Source organism: Mustela nigripes, chromosome 17, assembly GCF_022355385.1.
Source record: "Mustela nigripes isolate SB6536 chromosome 17, MUSNIG.SB6536, whole genome shotgun sequence".
NCBI classification, from domain to species: Eukaryota; Metazoa; Chordata; class Mammalia; order Carnivora; family Mustelidae; genus Mustela; species Mustela nigripes.
This window is the reverse complement of record NC_081573.1, coordinates 33,726,487-33,745,309: the sequence shown is the minus strand read 5'-3', so window position 1 is coordinate 33,745,309 and position 18,823 is coordinate 33,726,487. Positions and strand designations below refer to the sequence as shown.

At 53.2% G+C, this 18,823-nt stretch overlaps 1 protein-coding gene across 1 annotated transcript in view; it reads left to right on the top strand.

Annotated features, from left to right (window-relative positions):
• Nucleotides 1–18,823, top strand: part of CNGB1 (cyclic nucleotide gated channel subunit beta 1) — a 61,855-nt gene that overhangs the window by 31,386 nt on the left and 11,646 nt on the right. Inside the window, exons 18-28 of the mRNA XM_059382258.1 lie at nucleotides 1,033–1,190; nucleotides 2,238–2,393; nucleotides 3,515–3,723; nucleotides 4,743–4,793; nucleotides 5,071–5,157; nucleotides 6,718–6,782; nucleotides 7,605–7,727; nucleotides 12,688–12,829; nucleotides 13,546–13,705; nucleotides 15,876–15,973; nucleotides 16,073–16,156. Of these exons, the coding sequence (XP_059238241.1) occupies nucleotides 1,033–1,190; nucleotides 2,238–2,393; nucleotides 3,515–3,723; nucleotides 4,743–4,793; nucleotides 5,071–5,157; nucleotides 6,718–6,782; nucleotides 7,605–7,727; nucleotides 12,688–12,829; nucleotides 13,546–13,705; nucleotides 15,876–15,973; nucleotides 16,073–16,156 (1,333 nt within the window). The remainder of the gene's footprint in view (nucleotides 1–1,032; nucleotides 1,191–2,237; nucleotides 2,394–3,514; nucleotides 3,724–4,742; nucleotides 4,794–5,070; nucleotides 5,158–6,717; nucleotides 6,783–7,604; nucleotides 7,728–12,687; nucleotides 12,830–13,545; nucleotides 13,706–15,875; nucleotides 15,974–16,072; nucleotides 16,157–18,823) is intronic.

Here is an 18,823-nt window from a genome sequence, read left to right as displayed (position 1 = left end):
ACCTGTTTCAGGTCAGTGGTGGGTTTTCCTCCAGGCAGTCATTTAGGGACCCTGTTGGCTGCAGCTGTGCCACCTGTGTGTAGCTTCGGATCAGCCCTAGACGGAGAGAATGCCAGACAGGGGGCCCAGAGATGCACACAGCAAGTCCACTCATGTTCTTCTTGGGGGAGCCCGCCCGGCCACCCTCACGGGGAGTCTGCGTCCCAGCGACCACTCCTCACGGGCGGGAGCGGATGTGGGCAAGCAGTTTGCGTCTCTGCATACCCGTGTGCCCTTTTTTTTGGGGTCCCCATGCTGCTGGTCCCCAGCTGCCTCGTCAGGTGAGCACCTGGGGACTAGAGGGCTTGATTGCCGGTGCCCCCATGTCAGAAAACAGATCGATGTGGAAACACTAGGATTGCACTCAGCTCAGCATGATGGTCAGAAGGACGCCACTCAGAGGACAGCTGATTTGCGGCCTGTCTCAGCCCACCCAGAGTGCTTGCCCCAGGCTGACCGGCGCCTGGGGCAGACTCACATTCATTCTCTCTGTGTCCATCTCTCTGTCCATCTGTCTCTCTTGCTGTGAGTACAGACAGTTTAAATTCCTAGAAGTTAAAAGGATATGGAATGGATCTGCACTGTTTTTTTCCATCAACTATTTCCTGAGCCCAAAGCATAGCCCTGGCCCCTCTTTGATCTGTCCCAGACGCCAATCTCCTGGGAACCCCAAACTGGGGCTGACCGTCCTGACCCGAGTTCCAAGAGTTTCCCCCTAAATCACAAGTGGGATCAAAGTTTTCTCAGAACCGCCCATCGGAATCAGATCCTGTGTGGTACATTCTCTAAAAGCTGGGCACCCAGGTGCGAGCCTCAGACTGAATTTCCTCCTAGGAGCTATTAAAGTGGGTTTGATGTTTCTGGTGTCAGAAGGAAACTGGGGCAGCCTTTGCCTCCTTTGGGCTGGATGGGATACAAAGGCTGCTCGGCTGTTGCCCAGGGGCATGGGGGTCCCTTTCCATCCAGCCCGCTCAGCATCAGGTGTGTCCACAGTGGCCAGGATCGTGCAGCCTCGGCGGCCAGCCAGAACAGCGCCATCATCAACGACCGGCTCCAGGAGCTGGTGAAGCTTTTCAAGGAGAGGACAGAGAAGGTGAAGGAGAAGCTCATCGACCCTGACGTCACCTCCGATGAGGAGAGCCCGAAGCCCTGTAAGCCCAGAGCTGGGATGGTTCAACCTGCCAGAAATGGGTCCCCTAGAGCCCCTTGTAAGCTCATGGTGAGGGTACCCCCAAGGAAATGGTCGGGGTGCTCCCCACTGTCTGGATTTTTGGGTCCTGTATGTACAGCTTTAGCTATGGAACCAGGGGAGTGAATAAGGTCAAAGTTGTGACTGATGATCCAATCGGATTTGGCTCCCCCTCCCCCCCAGGGCAAGTACTTCCTCCTCGACCCTTCTGGCCCTTTCCCACTGGCAGGCAGGTGGTCCAGCCTGGGTGGGATCTCATGGCCTTATACACAGATGGTGTCCCCCCCCCTCACTTTTCTTTTCAGGCTTAGTTTTTGGAGGCCTCATTTGCAATAGTCTCATGGAGCTTCCTGAAAGTTTCATGCTTTCCAGATTCCAGGAGGAAATGAGAGAAGTGCTCTCTTGTCAGGGAGGTTTTCCAGGTCTTTCCAAAGGAGGCTGTACCTTCGAGCTCAGGGCGCTAACAACTGATCTAGCAGGGCTTGGATCCACAGTTCTAAAGCTAGAAACACAGTCATACTGAACCTACAGAAGTCAATGCCTAGGTCACCAACGCCATCACCTTCAATGCACAGGGAGGCTGTGGTCCCTTCAGTATCTCATTTCAGAGATGAAGGAGTTCAGTTTTCTGCTCTGAAAAACCCAGAGCAAGGTTTCCCTGGTTTCTGGCTCTTGGGGGCGGTGTTCTGGGGTACGAAACGCCCCTAGCCCTCCAAAGAGAACCAAGGGGGTCCAAACACAGATGCACAAACAGACTTCTGAAAACGTCTAACTTGCCCAGAAAACTTCATTCTGGGCCATCCCTGAGAAGCAGCTTCAGCCTGGCAGATGGTAAGAGTATCCGGCCAGGTGCCGTGGACTTTGTTGTGGACAGCACCTGGGCTTCCACACACAGAGCTGACAACATGGGATCTGGGGCAGCCAGGGTCTCTGCGGCTCCAGGTCCAGAGTCTGTGGTGGTTGCCCTCTTTCTGGAGCCTCTCAGATGGTCCCCCATGTCCTCCTGCAGCCCCAGCCAAGAAAGCCCCGGAGCCAGCCCCGGAAGAGAAGGCGGCTGAGGCCGGGCAGACTGAGGAGGAGCACTATTGCGACATGCTCTGCTGCAAGTTCAAGCGCCGCCCCTGGAAGTCCTACCGGTTTCCGCAGAGCATCGACCCGCTGACCAGTGAGTCTGGGTGGGACCGGACCAGCCGCTGCTGCCCCTGCGTGCTGTGTGAGGGCAGGGGACCCAGTGAGAGGAGCCAGGGGTGGGTGGGGTGGGGAGAGCGAGGGAGCTCTCTGAATAAGAACCTGAATAGGAACCTACCATCCCTGAATGGGAACCTACCATCACCCTCACCTGACAGAGAAGGAAACCGAGGCACGACTGGTTGGTGGCAGACTAGGAGCCCTACCCTAACTCTTGCCCTAGTCTGCCTTCTACTCTGCTCTCGAGGGTCCCTTCCTGGAGCTGCTGCTCTGAGCAGAGAAGGGCAGAGATTCTTCTGACATCTAAAGTGAATTCCCCTCACTTCGCTTTTATGTAGCCCATGTTCTCTTCCTCGGCAATGACAACCCTTTCTATGGGCACAGCACTTTACAGTTTATGAAGCTCCCAGCCTTTCTTAGCTGACCTCTCCTTGTGCCTTCCCTGGGGAGCAGGGCAGGTGCCAGAGAGAGACATTCCTGTGGTCACACAAGAAGTCCTGGGGGGACAGGACGCCAATCCTGGTGTCCACTGGGTTTCTAAAATGACCACATGACCTATGACTTCCATCCATGCACCCACCCACCTGTCTGTGCCCATCTTCCAGGCATTAGTGTTGTGTATTTATTAAAGCAGGAAATACAATTTTGGAAATATTTCAATGAGAATGAGAGCGAACGTGTTTTCTAGTTAGCTGCCTATTATCTAATACACCCCATCCCCCCCGCTGAGTACTCTGGTTTATTAGGCCTGGCAGTGATTTATTTTTAAATCAGAGATAGTTTTACATACACACACAGGCACACAGGCAGACGCACACACACAGACACACAGGCACAGGCACATGCACACACGCAGGCACACAGGCACACGTACACACACACAGGCACACAGGCACAGGCACAAGCACACACACAGGCACACGGGCACACGCACACACACAGGCACACAGGCTCACGCACACACGTGCCTACCCCACTTACAGAAGTACCACATCTGGGAATAGACTCGTGGAAAGGATGCCCTCCCCTGATGCTCCTGCGAGGAGCCATCCTCCATCCGATGTTCTAGAACAGTCCCACCCCCTGGCTCCCCCACAGACCTGATGTACATCCTGTGGCTGTTCTTCGTGGTGCTGGCCTGGAACTGGAACTGCTGGCTGATTCCCGTGCGCTGGGCCTTCCCCTACCAGACGCCGGACAATGTCCACCTGTGGTTGCTGATGGACTATGTGTGCGACCTCATCTACCTCCTGGACATCACTGTGTTCCAGATACGCCTGCAGTTTGTCAGAGGGGGAGACATCATTGTGAGGCCCGGGCAGGGGGAGGGGGCGGGGTGGCCAGCGGGGGGGGGGGGGGGCAGGGGGGTGCGCAGCAGGGCCTTCGGGAGCCCGACCCGGGCTGCTGCTGTGATAGACGAGACGAAAGAACAAATCTTGGGGATGTGCACCCATGCTTGTTCAAATTACACACCCCAAACCCTGCTCATGGGTGAAGGGGCTCCTGGACCACCAGGTGGATCTAAAGATGGAAAGCGGGCCAGGGAACAACCTTCAGACCAACCTGGTTCAAATCCCAGCTCTACCACTGATAGCTCTACAGGCCCCCTCTGAGCCTCTGTTTTGTCATCCTAAAATGGGAGGACTCATTGTTCCCACCTCGTAGCGTTGCAGGGAGGGGGAACTGAGATGATGTCCACAGAGCTCTTCAGCATGGCGAGCAACATTTCCTGGGGGTCCTGCAAAGAACACACTGCCTGGATCAGTGTAAAACCATGTGCCCTGGTCAGGCCCCACTCCCTGGGGAGGAAACTGAGTCCTCATTTTGACTTGGCGAAGGCAGAGGGCCCAGTCCCTGTATCTCTGTGCAGGTCACTTCCCCAAATGTCACCCTGGCGGGGGACTGCTCCTCTGTGTGCAGGCGGGCACTTGTTGTGTCTCTAGAACAATTTAGAGGAAACAATTCCCTGGGCAGCCTCTTCCCCCTGCCTGATGAGAGCAGCAGCCGTTTCCTCGGAAAACCAGGTTACAAAGTGTCCAGTTAAGACCCATGTGCTAGGAGAACGACCCTAATATTGACTCCCCAGCTAGGAAGTTGGAATCTAGCTGGGTGACCTTGGACCAGTTCCTGCTCTCCGGGAGGTCTGCCCTCCCCCCTTGCAGACCTGTGGACCCTAAGGCTTTCTCTCCCCAAAGCTCAGCTGCCCCCCTGAGGCTATTCCTCTGATAAGAAGGTGGAAACTCTGCAGGGATGTCCAGGAGGCTCCCCTGGGGTCAGGAATGAAGCTCCGCGGGCCATTTCACAGTCAGCATTCCATTTCTTTCAGACCGACAAGAAGGAGATGCGCAATAACTACCTGAAATCTCGTCGCTTTAAGGTGTGTGCCAAGGGTACAAGCTTCCGTGCACCTTGAAGGGAGGTGTGGCTGGGGACTCTGGGTGCTTTGGGGCCAATGTGATGTGAATCCCACCAGAATCCCACTCCTAGGCACAGGGAGGTTTGTGGGTACAAGGCTCTCTGCCCCCTGGGTGCATTCCGACCTCACCCTTCTGCCCAAGGTAGAGACCCTATCATTCCCCCACCCCCCACCCCCCACCCCCCACCCCCCTGGGGCTGCCTGTTTTATACTCTGTGGTGTCCCACGGGGATTTCAGATGGACCTTCTCTGCCTCCTGCCCTTGGACTTGCTCTACCTGAAGTTTGGTGTGAATCCCCTCCTGCGCTTGCCCCGCTGTTTGAAGGTAGGCTTCCCGTCCAGGGCCTTCAGCTCTCCTGTACTCTGCACTAGCATCATGATGTCCCGCCTGAGCAGCACTGGGGAGCGGGGCCAGGAGGGGTGTCAGGGCGGCCCCAGAGGGGATGGGAAATTCCCTGAAAGTGTTAGAGCTTCTTTACTGTGCTGTGTGTTAGGGACTTGTTCCAGAAGCTTAAGTACATAGTCTTCAACCCTACGAGTGTTGTTAGTACCAGCATTTGACCAGAGAGGTTAAATAACTTGCCCTAGGTCACACAGGTCAGAAGGAATAGAGTCGGATTGGAACCTAGGCAGTATGCCTCCACTGTGTGTGCCTTCAGTCATTACAGAAACACAAGAGAGGGACTTCTGCTTTATGATGGACTGCATCTCAAAGATGGGGACACCGAGGCTTGAAAACCTTGGGTGACTTGCCCAAGGTCACAGAAGCCAGGAAGTACCCAGGATAGATTTGGATGTGCAGCCTATACCTGTCTCATTGTTCGTTGTTGCTCGGTGTCATGACAGTCGTCCCTCCTGCCACTGGGGCAGAGCCAGTGTCCCAGTGAAGGTGACACAGTGTAAAGGAGAGACCAGGCAGTGGTCCGTGTAGTGTGACCAGGTTGACAGCCAGGTGGAGCTCTTGGAATCCCCCAAGTGGGATTTCCTGGCAGACCAACTGTGGATCCATAAGCCGAGTTTTATACCCCCCGCCCCGCCCATAGTGATGGGATTCGTATCTGGTGTTTAGCATGACTCAGGACAAAACTTGGAGCCTCAGGGGAGAGAGAGCCAAGCCCACAGCCGCCTGCATCCCATGTAAACTCTGGAGGGACTTCAGGAGGACCCCTTGGAGGATGACCAGCTCATGGCTCGGGGAATTTCCCCCACGGTCATTCTCCAATGTCCACAACACGTGTGCCATGTGGCCACTTTGAGTATGTTCTGGGATCGAATCCTGCCTCTGCCACTTAGCAGCTGTGTGCTTTGGGCAGCTGCCTCAATGTCACGAAGTGCCCGTGTCCTCTCTGTAAAGGGAGACTGGTACCACATACCTCACGTGTAAATTAGCAAGAAAGTCATGAATAGAAAGTGCGGCCGTCAAAGGTGCTCAGTAAAGAAGAGAAGCTACTATCACGCTTTTATTATAAAAACAAGCCTTTGAAGAATCTAAGTAAGCGGTGGTAGGGATGCTGTTTCTTTATCAAATGGTTTCCTTGATAAGCAAATGTTGCAAACAGGGTTCTTAACCTGAGAAGCGTCACCCCTGAAAATGTCATGATAGGCTTCGGGAGGTTTCTGGGAGCCCCCCACACATATGCAAACTGTGAGAACAGGACTAGGCATAGTTTCTAGGGGAAGACAGGTCACGGTTTCCCACGGATTGATAAAGGGAGTTTCTGGCCCCCACCCCTCAGAGGGCTCCAGACCTCTGATGTTGGACGCTCACTGTCCAGCCTCCTCTGGGGGGCGCTGCAGAAGGAGTCCTCTGTGCTGCGGACCAGGGGAGGCTAACACCGCACGCCATGGGTGGTGGGCCGTCCTGATGCTTTTCTCTTCCTCCCAGTACATGGCCTTCTTCGAGTTTAACAGCCGCCTGGAAGCCATCCTCAGCAAAGCCTATGTTTACAGGTGAGACACGCGTGCACACACACGTGCACGTGAGCACACACACAACACGGGCTGTTTGTGGTAACAACAGAACTAGGCATTCTCTACTCATATTTCTTCCCCTTTTAAGCTCCTCTGGCCCCATGGGCCCCAGTGCTACCGGAAGCCAGGCCTCTTCCTGGCCCTTCTCTGAAGGGATGTTTGTTTTTCTAGAGAGCCAGGAATGTCCCATTTCCCCCAATTGTAAGGAGGGCACACAGAAGTTCGTGTGCATGGCTCACCTCTATTTCCATGGAGCCAGGCATCATTTTGATCTCAGCTCAGGGAACTGGGCCCCTCAATCCTGCTCGATCACAGTGGGTGTGATTGTAAGGACAGTGGGCCCTCTCTCAGTGCTGGAGAGTGGGGCACAAGCCCAGCTGGGCCACGGGCAGGGGCAGAGCTTCTCCACGTCGCTCACGACGTGGTCCTTCTCTGCACATGTCTGTCCCTTCCCGCCCCCTCCAAGGCTATAGCTCCTGCTGTCCTTCACACCCCCAGAACACCCAGACTCTGGCCTTGACAACTTGCCATTCACATGCCACCATCCCTAGCTGGCAAAGTCTCCAGCAAGCATGTGGTTGGCGCAGTCCATCCAGCCGAATGTCCGTCTGGCCAGGTGTCTGCCAGGTGTCCATCCTGCCAGGCAGTGGGGCCGGACCATGACATTCCATCAGGGGCATGACCTAGGCATGTGTGGGGCGTTGGTAAAGGTGGGTTTGTTCCCTGCAGTCCCTACCCTTGGGGCGAGAGACCATGGCCACCTGCTCCGCCACTGTGTTCATGTGTATCCTTCCTCTGCAGGGTGATCAGGACCACGGCTTACCTGCTCTATAGCCTACATGTGAACTCTTGTCTGTATTACTGGGCATCAGCCTATCAGGGCATCGGCTCCACTCACTGGGTTTACGATGGCGTGGGAAACGGGTGAGCCACAGTCTTCTTCCTGGGGCTATAATTCACTGAGGGTCCTGGAAAGAGGTCCCATTGCTGCCCTGTTGCTGAGGCTGTCGTAGTCCCAAGGAGCCACTGACATGAGGAAGTTTGAGGACCACATCTCTGTGTCCTCCCTGAGCTAACATTTCCTGAGCACCAGCCATGTGCCAGGCAGTGGGGGGCACAAACAGGAATAAGACTTGCTAGAAAGGCCCTTACAGCCTCCTGAAGCCTAGGAGAGTTGGCAAATTTGCCTCCCACGTGCATCTACTCCTTTATCCCATGGACAAGGCCAAGTGGGAAGGAGGCCAGAGCACACCTCTCAACATAGCTCCCCAGGCATCGCTAGCCATGCGGGAGCTGGCAGACAAGGCGAACCCTACTTGCCAGTCCAGAGAGCTGCCGCACGTGTGGGACATGCTCATGTAGTGACGATGACAATGGTACTACTACAGTCACAGCAGCAAGCACTTAGAGCAGAGAATGCTTATTCTGCACCAGCCCTGCTTTAAGTACTGCACACAGTAACTCACTTAGTCCTTCTAGTCATCACTCGAGATGGGCACTATTATGAGCTATCTTACAGAGGGGGTAGCAGATGGGAAGTCACTTTCCAAGGTCACATAGTTAGCTCATAATTTCCAGAGCTGGGATTTGAACCTGGGGCAGCGTGGTTGCATTCTCAGCCAGTGTACCATCTGCCTGGTGCTGGAGAGGCATGGGCGTGGGACCATCAATTCCAAAAAGTCATGTTTGATTTTGGCCTTGGTAGGTGGGAAGAAGGGGCAGAGAAATTCTAGGGGAGGGAGCAGCTGGAAGAGAGGTGCAGAGTTGCAAAATGGTGTCCTTGTCAAGGCTCTGGGAGCTATCTTGTGTGGTGGCGGGGACTAACCAATCCAGTGGCCACTGGCCACAGGGCACAACCAAGTCCTCAAAAGTCACTATGACTGAGATGGGAAATACACACAGGTTCAGAAGACATGAATAAACATGTTAACTGCCTTGTTGCTCATGCCTAAAATATTGGTTACATGGTGAAATGATATTAACGTTGATATTTTGGGTCACTAAAAAACATTATCGAAATTAATTTCACCTGTTCCTTTTGCTTTTGCAAAAATGTGACAACTGGAAGATTTTCAGTTACATAGGTGGGTCACATCGTATTTTTACAGGATAGCGTGGTTCTAGGTGATGGGGTGTCAGTTTGGTTTTTTTTTTTTTTTTGCTGTTCTTTGTTTCATATCTAGTTCTAGGTGATGGGGAGCCAGTGTGGGGTTCTTTTGTGCTGTTCTTTGTTTCATATGTATTTATCTTGATTATTGAAGAAGGATCAGGAACATTCCTCACTATATTTCTTTCTTCTAAGATGCAGTTCCTTCTAGGACACATTATTGAGTCAATGTAGCTTTTTGGAAAAAAAGAGAAATATTACAGTAAATGGACACGTAGTTTGTAAGATCCATCCCAACTTTAGAAATGTGAAAATGTGGAAAAGTATGTCACCCACAGAGATATTGAATAACAGAATATTGTGCATAGTTGTCCATGATTAATTTTTTTTTAAAACCACAATACTGATATCCTCCCCATGGAGAGAGGCCCGTGTTTATTTAATCATGCCCTCGTCCCCGAGCACTGGAGGATCTCCAGTTCCTTAGTCTGACACGTGATGCTGCAGTGAACATCTTTGTATCTGAATCTTTGTCTTCTGGCCTGATTGTTTCCTCAGGATAAATTCCCAAAGGGGGATTGCTGGGCCAAGAATAAGAACATTTTTAAGATTAAAAAAAAATTATCATTCTTATAATTAATACACTATTTTCTTAGAGCAGTTCCAGATTTCCAGAAGAGTTGGTAGGAAAGTCCAGGGAGTTCCCGCGGGCTGCCATATTTTTCAATGTCGGATGGATATGGAAGGATAGCCCGGCTCCTCTCTCCCCTCTTGCCTCCATACCTTGGAAGCAGGAAGATGACAGGACCCAGGGGGATCTCAGAAAGGTGACTCTGCTGGTGATGGCTGAGGAGAGGATGGACTCCAGGGACAGGGGTGAAGCCGAGGAACCAGTTAGAGACAAAGGTTTTGTGTGGTCTGGGGGAGGGAGAGCAGTGCGGGAAGGGAGGCCGAAGTACCTGGGTCCAGGTCAGGGGTGTGAGCCTGGAGAGGCAGGGCACAGGCTTAAGGGACAGGAGTCCAGGGAAGAACAGAAGATGTTCATTAAAACTCACTCTGTGTCGGGGCGCCTGAGTGGCTCAGTGGGTTAAAGCCTCTGCCTTCGGCGCAGGTCATCCCAGGGTCCTGGGATCCAGCCCCACATCGGGCTCTCTGCTCAGCGGGGAGCCTGCTTCCCCCCACTCTCTCTGCCTGCCTCTCTGCTTACTTGTGATCTCTATCTGTCAAATAAATAAATAAAATTAAAAACAAAAAAAACTCACTCTGTGACCTTGGCCAAGGCTCTTCCCCTTTCTGGGACTCAATTTCCCTTCTCCAGCCTGAGCATAGTAGTATATTCAGATTTCTTGTGAGGAATGATAAACTCATGTGTGTAACGTGTCTGGGTCATGCCTGATGAGCTATGATCATTCTTTAACCCATTTTAAAAAATATTTTATTTATTTATTTGAAGACAGAGATCACAAGTAGGCAGAGAGGCAGGCAGAGGGATAGGGGGATGGGGGGAAGCAGGCTCCCTGCTGAGCAGAAAGCCCGATGTGGGGCTCGATCCCAGGATCCTGGGATCATGACCCGAGCAGAAGGCAGAGGCTTTAACCCACTGAGTCTCCCCGGTGCCCCAGCTATGATCATTCTTATGGGGAAACCAGCATACCAGGAGAGGGGCTGCTAAACCAGAATCCAGAGTTGTACGGGGGTCCCACCACCACCCTCCTGGAAACTGGAGCTTAATTTTGAGGACATGCGGGCTTCCCTAAGGAGAAGGTGGCTAGCTTTCCTTAGATCCTCAAAGGGGTTTGTGCCCCAGAGGGCTGAGAACCCAAGTCCCAGGACTGGGCCTGGCATCCCCATCATGGGCAGGCCTGGGGTGGAAGGGGAAGCAGGGAAGGAAGGACAGGGGAGAGCTGTCAGGGACTTCCTTCTGCCAACATTGGAAGGCGCACGCTGTCTTGGCAGTCCTACTCTTCTCCAGATGAAATCCGACAGGGAAGCCCCAGTATCTGCAAAAAAGCACAAAGAGTGAAGGATCCCTCTTGAAGTCCAATATCACGGGTAATAATCATTTTCAAAATAGTGACCATTTGTTGAGAGTCTGCTCTGGCCCAGAGGCTTGAGCACCCAAGTTCTCACATATCTGCCTGGCTTGGAGCGGGCAGGGGTCCCCACAGACCTAGTAGCATTGAAGACAAGAAGACTTCAGGGAGGCCCCTAGGACCTGCCCTGCCAACAGAAGATTCCTTAGTCAGAAAGAGTTTGGGGGGTGGTCCAGGAGCACCCGCTAAGCTCAGTCCCTGCTTACGGCTGCTTTGCACGCCCTCTGGTGGCCAGGGACAGTATGACGGGGGCTTCATGGGGGAGCCGCGTGTTGTCCGGAAATTTCTATGCACCAGGTGGTGAATGAGGTGCAGGTTGGTGCAGCCCCCAGCCCAGGCCTCCCAGCAAGTAGTCAGAGGCAGAGCCCCCCCTCCAACATAACTCGCCAACAAGCTCTGGGCTTTCCCCTCCCAGTATTCTTTGCACAATTTCTTGCCTGTCTGCACTAGATTGTAAGCTTCTTGAGGACACTGGTGAGTCTGTTGTTCCCTAACCGCAGGCATGTGGCAGGTACCAGTGACAGAGAAGGCTGAGAGCCCGTCATGTCCCAGGCATCTTTTTCTACCTCATTTTGTCCTCACGATCACTCTGTGGTGCTACTGCCATGTCCACTGTAGGAGAAAGAAGTCGAAGCTTGCTGAGATTAGTAATTTGTCCTCATTAGGTGGCTGGGAAGTGGCAGAGCTGGGTTTGAGCCCAGGCAGTCCCGTCCAGAGCCCATGTTCTAACTATGACTCTGCAGTACTAGCTGGTGAACGGAGCCCGGGGGAGGACCCGCTTGGGGTCATCCCTAGACTGGGTGATTTGCCAGTGGATGATGATCTTGATTTTGGAGCTGAGCAGGGACCTCAAAAATGTGGGTATATCAGGACACTGGGGTCAGGGCAGGCTCTGGACACCACCTGTGTGCCCAGGTAGGAAGATAGGAAGGCACAGGAAAGCCAGCTGGGATTATCTTGTCCTTGAGCCCTGCTGACCTCACCCATTGCTGACCCCTGGGACGGCCAAGCCTGAAGGTGTGAACAGATGTATGAGGGACTCTTACTCCTCTGTGATAATGAGATAAGCTTAGGGCATCTCCCATGCCCATCCCTCCCTTCCCGGGTTCGTGCGCCCACGGAGAGGCATTACCAACTGTGAATGACGGCTCACTGAGGCAGCTGACAGCCTGAATTCTAATCCCAGCTCTGGACCTGGCCTGCTGGTGACCATGAATGTTTCCTTTGCCTTCTGGGGCCTCAGTTTCCCCATCTGGAAAAGAGATGGGCAGGGGAGAGGGTCAGAAAACGTGGTCCTTGAGATATCTTCCAAGTTAGACATTGCTTTCGGTTTCTGGGAACCAACATGCCAGGATGGCAAAGCGAAGGTAGTGGAAATTGAAATAATATCAAGGGAGTCCAGGCATCAGAAGTCAGAAGACCCTGGTCTACCCTGCTGCCAAGTCTTTCTAGCAGTCTCCTGGAGCCTCAGTTTCCCCATATGTAAACAGAGGAGATAGCACGCCTCTGTATCTGTGCATGTGCTCTGCACACCGCATGCCCTGTGGCTGTTAGGCTCTTTTCCTCGTGCGTAGAAATAAAGGGTTTTCTTTTCTGCATACTGCACATCCATCGGAGCCAAGCCACCCAGACTCAGCAAAAGGGGGCCTTTGCTGACCAGGTCCCCTTCCTCTTCTCTCTCTAGTTACATTCGCTGTTACTACTGGGCTGTGAAGACCCTCATCACCATTGGTGGGCTGCCTGACCCCAAAACGCTCTTTGAAATCGTCTTCCAGGGCCTGAACTATTTCACGGGTGTCTTCGCTTTCTCTGTGATGATCGGACAGGTAGCTGGCTTGCCACCCACCTGCCTGCAGGGCCCCTCTCCCTCCCACTGCTGTCAGAAATGTCACCAGCTGTGGTCATTTCTTTTGGACTAAGTCCAGGAGAGACCGCAGGACTGGACTCAGGAGCCTAGAGCTCTAGGACCTGCTGGGTGAAGGGGACGGGGTGGAGGTCTAGGTCCTACTCTTCTCTACGCTGGCTGCCGCTGGAAAGGTCGGTCCCTTTGGGATATCTTTGGAGAGCTAGGCTGCAAGGCTTTCTGCAAAGGCTGGGGATTTGGGTTGCTCCCCTGGAGAGAAACCCCTGGGGGTGTCTAATGTGCAGGGGTGCATCTCCTATTCTAATCATTGCCTGAAGCCACAGTCCCATGGCCTCAGAATCTAGTCCTGTCACAAGGAGTAGTACACCAGGTTCACATTTCCTCCAGTGAGGTCGAAGTGGCCTCTGGCACCGAGGGGCCAGGTCAGACCACAATTAGCCTGGCCCAGCGAGGCATTTCCTCATAGCAGGTGCTGTTCTCGGCAGCCTCACCCCGCCCTTCCCATGTCCACACTGGAAGCAGAATTTCTCCCGTCGGCAGCCTCCTCTGTGTGCTGACATGGGTCCCCTCTCTCCTGGGCCCCTTCCTCATGCACCCCCAGTCCGAGTAGATACACAGGCTCACAACTCATGGTCCCAAAGCCCCACTCTGCCCCTTGACGCTCCTCCTTGCGCCTAGATGAGAGACGTGGTGGGGGCCGCCACCGCCGGGCAGACCTACTACCGCAGCTGCATGGACAGCACTGTGAAGTACATGAACTTCTACAAGATCCCCAGGTCCGTGCAGAACAGGGTCAAGACCTGGTACGAGTACACGTGGCAGTCCCAAGGCATGCTGGGTAAGACAGGTGCCCCAGCTACCACCAGCTATCCCCTGCCCCCTCCTCCCTGACCACCCCCCTCCTCCTACCAGCTATCCTCTGGTCCTGCCTCTAACCCGTGTCCCTGAGGTCCTGAGCACTGGTGCCTCTTGGCTGTGGCCCCAACATATTCAAGTGAAGGGGGACCCAGGGAAGCCCATGAGGTGCCCCAAGCTGGGCCATCAGGAGACCCCTGAAGACTTGAGGGCCTTGTCTTCTGGATGTCCTGCTTGCCCTCCCTTCTCTTCCCCTGCCTTGAAATGCATCCCTCTCAGAGATGGAAGTACAGCTGAAATCAGGACAGAAGGAAGATCCCCTCTCTTCTCTTTCCATAGACACACACACACACACACACACACACACACATATATTTAAAGATTTCATTTACTTATTTTTTTAAAGATTTTATTTATTTGTCAGAGAGAGAGGGAGAGAGAGCGAGCACAGGCAGACAGAATGGCAGGCAGAGGCAGAGGCAGAGGGAGAAGCAGGCTTCCCGCCGAGCAAGGAGCCCGATGCGGGACTCGATCCCAGGACACCGGGATCGTGACCTGAGCCGAAGGCAGCCGCTTAACCAACTGAGCCACCCAGGCATCCCTTATTTACTTATTTGAGAGTGAGAGAGAGATCGATCATGAGCAGGGAGGAAGGGTAGAGGAGAAGCAGACACCCCACTGAGCAGGGAGCCCAATGTGGGACTCGATCTCAGGACCCTGGGATCATGACCTGAGCTGAAGACAGACACTTAACCGACTGAGCCACCCATGTACCCCTACACATACACTTTTTGTAAGCTCGATGTTATGCTTTGCTTCTGAAATTCTTCAGCTGCAGCAATGCATATAACTCCCTACTGTTTCTCCTTTTTTGGCAATGATGGGGTGTACTCAGTAATTCCTGGGAAGTGGGGGAATCTGACCTGTGCACTGTTTTCAGGTGTAGTACCGTTTTCCTGAGTTGGAAATGGAACGCTTAATGAAATGTGAATATGCTACTTCTGTGTTAATTAAGTCACAATTTTTCCCCCCAGTCTCTCTCTCTCTCTCTTTTTATCTTTGGGAACTAGTAATTTTGTTTTCAGAGCTTAGACATCATTCTGGAAGCTACTGATGAGCTGGTGGGCCACTGGCACTGTGTCTTAGGGTCCCTCAACACACTCAGCTTATTCAAGGGCCCCCTGCTTCCATGGGCTTTCCTCTGGCCTCGAAGAAGCCACACTTGAGCTCCAAGGTCTCCTGAGCCGAGGGTGGACAGCGAGCGGTCGAGGCAGTGTTAGTGTCCCTGGCTGGTGTGCTCACTCTGTACAAGGCATGGTTCCCTCCATCGCGTCATTCCATTCCAGGGACAGCCCTGTGACATCTAAATCATTGCCCCCTTCTCCAGGGGCACATATGAAGGACCAGAGCGGGTTTCCAGCTGCCCAGGTCATGCAGATCTGCACTTGAACCCATGAATGATTGTGGTGCAGTGGGGCATCAGGATTAGGTCAAGTTAGTTCATTTCCCGTCCCTAGTACAGGCATTCATTCCAGTGTGCCAGGCTCTCTGCTAGGCACTCAGCCCTCATCATGGGCAAAGCAGACTGGGACAGGCCCTGGAGTCCCATGGCCTCAGGTGTGAGATGGACTCCATTCTCCAGCCCCCCCCACAGCCCCTTCCTGGCGGTTTCTGTTACAGTTTCTGTAAACTGGGCACGGTGGTAGCGGGCACCTGTTGGGTTGTTGGGAGGATTTAATACAACCATCTTTGTAAAGCACTTTGTAAAAACTGTGTTCAATTTACTCTAGCTCTTGCTAATGTCCTCAGAGCATGAGAAGCGCAGACTAGCAGGAGTAAACCGTTGCAATAGGGGTGTGGTCAGCACGTCCACACAGAGACTGCTGAACCTAATAGCTGGTGTGAGGATCTTGAGGGAAGGCTTCCTGGAGGAGGTGATATTTAGTAAGGGGTTCTAAAGAAGCAGTAGAAGTTAACTAAGGAAGTACATGGTGGTGTTCCCCGAAGAGGGAAAAAAGCCCAGAGAGGGACTCTTCCAATACAGTGTGGCTCTGGGCGGCAGAGGAATGGTGTGGCCCCGTGTGTGCATGTGTGGGGGCGGGGGGGGGGAGAGCGGGATGTGCCTCTGATTGTTGCGAGCATCTTCTTTGCAGATGAGTCAGAACTGATGGTGCAGCTTCCAGACAAGATGCGTTTGGACCTTGCCATTGACGTGAACTATAACATCGTCAGCAAAGTGGCTCTCTTCCAGGTAGTGCCCACCCAGCACCCCTGTCCCCGGGGTTCTGGGGAGCCCTAAGACCCTACCCTCCTCTAAACAGGCATTCTTTCCCCCTCCTCTTGGGGACAGGGCTGTGACCGGCAGCTGATCTTTGACATGCTGAAGAGGCTCCGTTCTGTCGTCTACCTGCCCAACGACTACGTGTGCAAGAAGGTGGGTGGCCCCAGACGGCTGCAAGGCCAGCTGAGGTTCCCAGCGCACCCGCCGGCCCTGAGCTGGGCTGAAGGGGGTGCCTCTGGAGGCCAGGAGGGTCGGCAAGCCCAGGGAGAGCTGCGCCCAGGCCTCCCGGCTTATTCGGCCCCGAGGAGCCTTTGTCTGGCCCCAGGCGGGCACTGAGCTCCAGTGCGCCTCAGACCTTGTTCTCTTGGCACAGGACCAGGGGAGCCAGGACGAGGAACCCCACTTTCCAGAAAAGGAAAGTGAGGAGCCTCACGAGAGGTAGGGCCCTGACTGTGCCGATGGAACAGCTTCCAGGGTCTTGGTCTTCCTATCAGGAAAACGGAGTGGAGGGGGGCCTGGGTTAGGTCACAGGCTGCAAACCGGGGGCCTTCTCATAGGAGCAGCCAATACAGTGTTTTGTAGTTTTTTAGGTGTTCTTTTTTTTCCTAATCTTAAAAAAAAAAAAAAAAACCAATGTTGACTTTGTCCCCAACCTTTACAAATTTGAAGGTTTCACATAAAAATCCAGATTTCTAGCTAAAAATAGAGCCCCATTTTCCCAAATAGCGAGAGTCAACTGGGTGGAGAAGGGGTTGCCCCCAATGAGGATGGCACCCTCCCTCCCGATGCCACAGGCCCCACCTTTCCCCGCTGCCCCATACCAGGCTCTCTTCACTCCTTCATCTGCCCATCTGATCCTGGAAAATATTTGCACTTGAACCTAGGGATACCCAGCGTCAAGGCCCTTTCTGCTCCCATTCCCCACTCAAGGTGAGACCAGTGCCCTCTGGGCAGTGAGTGGTTAGGACGAAAGGGCACGAACTTGGAATTCAGTCCCCTTGTTAGAGGCCTGTAAAGGCTGGGTGTGTGTACAGAGGTGAAAATAATGCCTACGCAACCCCTGTGCGACTCAGAAAACTTCAGCCCAAGAAGGCCCCCATCTCCAAGTTGTATGCTGTATAGCAGTGAAGTTTCTGGAAGCAGAGAGCCTGGAGAAATGGGGAAATAGTGCTACAGATGGTTGAAAACTTAAAGCTGCAGCCCTAGAGGCCAAGATGGGATTGAGAACAATAGAGCGATTTGTCTGACACAGGCTCCTTCCTAGCTGTGCCTCCTTGGGGCAAGTGGCTTACCCTCTCTGAGTCTCTTCTTATGGGTGAAGTAGGGATGTTGCTGGTATTCCCTCCCGGGGTGGGGGTGGGGGTTGTAATGGTTGAATCAGCTGTACCTACAGAGCTAGGTGCCATTGCTGCTGTAGCTGTCTTTGGGGGTAATGTAGAACTTGCTGGCAAATGAGGAAGGCTGAACGAGGTGGAGGGGGTTGGCAGAGGGAAGTGAACACTTGATAAGCAAGTGTGAATGGTGCCCCCTGCTGTCCAGTTTTGCTATGTGATGATCTCGCTGAGTCACCCCTGGGACACCATGCACCCCCCCCACCCCCGCCGCCCACCCCAGGGCTGAGGGGGAGCTCTGTAGACCCTTCAGCCCTGTGTCAAATTGGACACAGAAACAGGGACATGAAGCTTTCTTCCTGTTTGTTAAGGCTCCCATGCCTGTTCACACACATTGTTCAATGAATCCAAAGTGTCATCAATTGACCTATCCTTGCTGTCTCTCCTCTTAAACATGTCAGGTGTGATGGACAGGGAGAGGGGCGTTGTGAGGGCATAAGGATTAGAAGGTGCATGGCAGACTGGGTATTTTTTTTCTTTCCTTTTTCTTTTTTTTTAAATTTTAAGAGATTTTATTTATTTGAGATAGAAAGAGCTAGAGAGCATGAGCAGGGGGCAGAGGGAAAGGGAGAAGCATACTCCTTGCTGAGCAGGGAGTGCGATGTGTAGCTCCATCCCAGGACCCTGGGATTGAGGCCTGAGCTGAAGGCAGACGCTTAACCGACTGAGCCACCCAGGCTGTCCTCTCCCTGTGTAACTTTACATCGTCATCTCGGTATGCCTGTCTTTGTGTCCAAATATCCCCTTAAGAGGGACACCAGTCACATTGGATTAGGGGCCCACTCACCTCCAGTATGAGCTCATCTCAACTTAACGAATGAAATCTGCAATGACCCTGTCTCCAAAGAAGGTCGCATTCTGAGCATCTGGGGGTGAGGACTTCAACATATGGATTTGGGAGGGACACCATTCAACCCACAGCACCCATGAGGTCTGAAAGCAGACTGGGCCCCAATCCCCACTTTCCTAGCTTTGCAACCTCGGGCAAAGAGCTGTGGAGGACTAAGCAGGCCCAGCACTTAGAGCAATGCCTCGCTCAGAAAAATGTTGCACGAGAGCTGGACTTCGTGACTGATATCATTATCACTGCTGTTTCACCTAGCAAATGCTTACCGAGCTCCTAAGGTGACACGTCCTAGGCACGGGTATCAACATATTGTATGAACCACAGCTAATTTTTTCCATGTCTCCGGCCCTCCATTGGCGTGTATAATTGGGAATTTGTAGAATACCATTACACTCGCACCTTCTCGCTAACCTAGCACTTTCCTCTCCATCACACCACTAACTCCCCCACAGAATCTCATCAGGCAGGCCAGGGGTGGCCACTCTTCCCAATCCACAGATGGGGAGACTGAGGCCCCAGAGAGGAAGTGAGTGGCCTTGCTTCACACACCATGTCAGTGGTGAGCTGGACGCCACCCCAGGT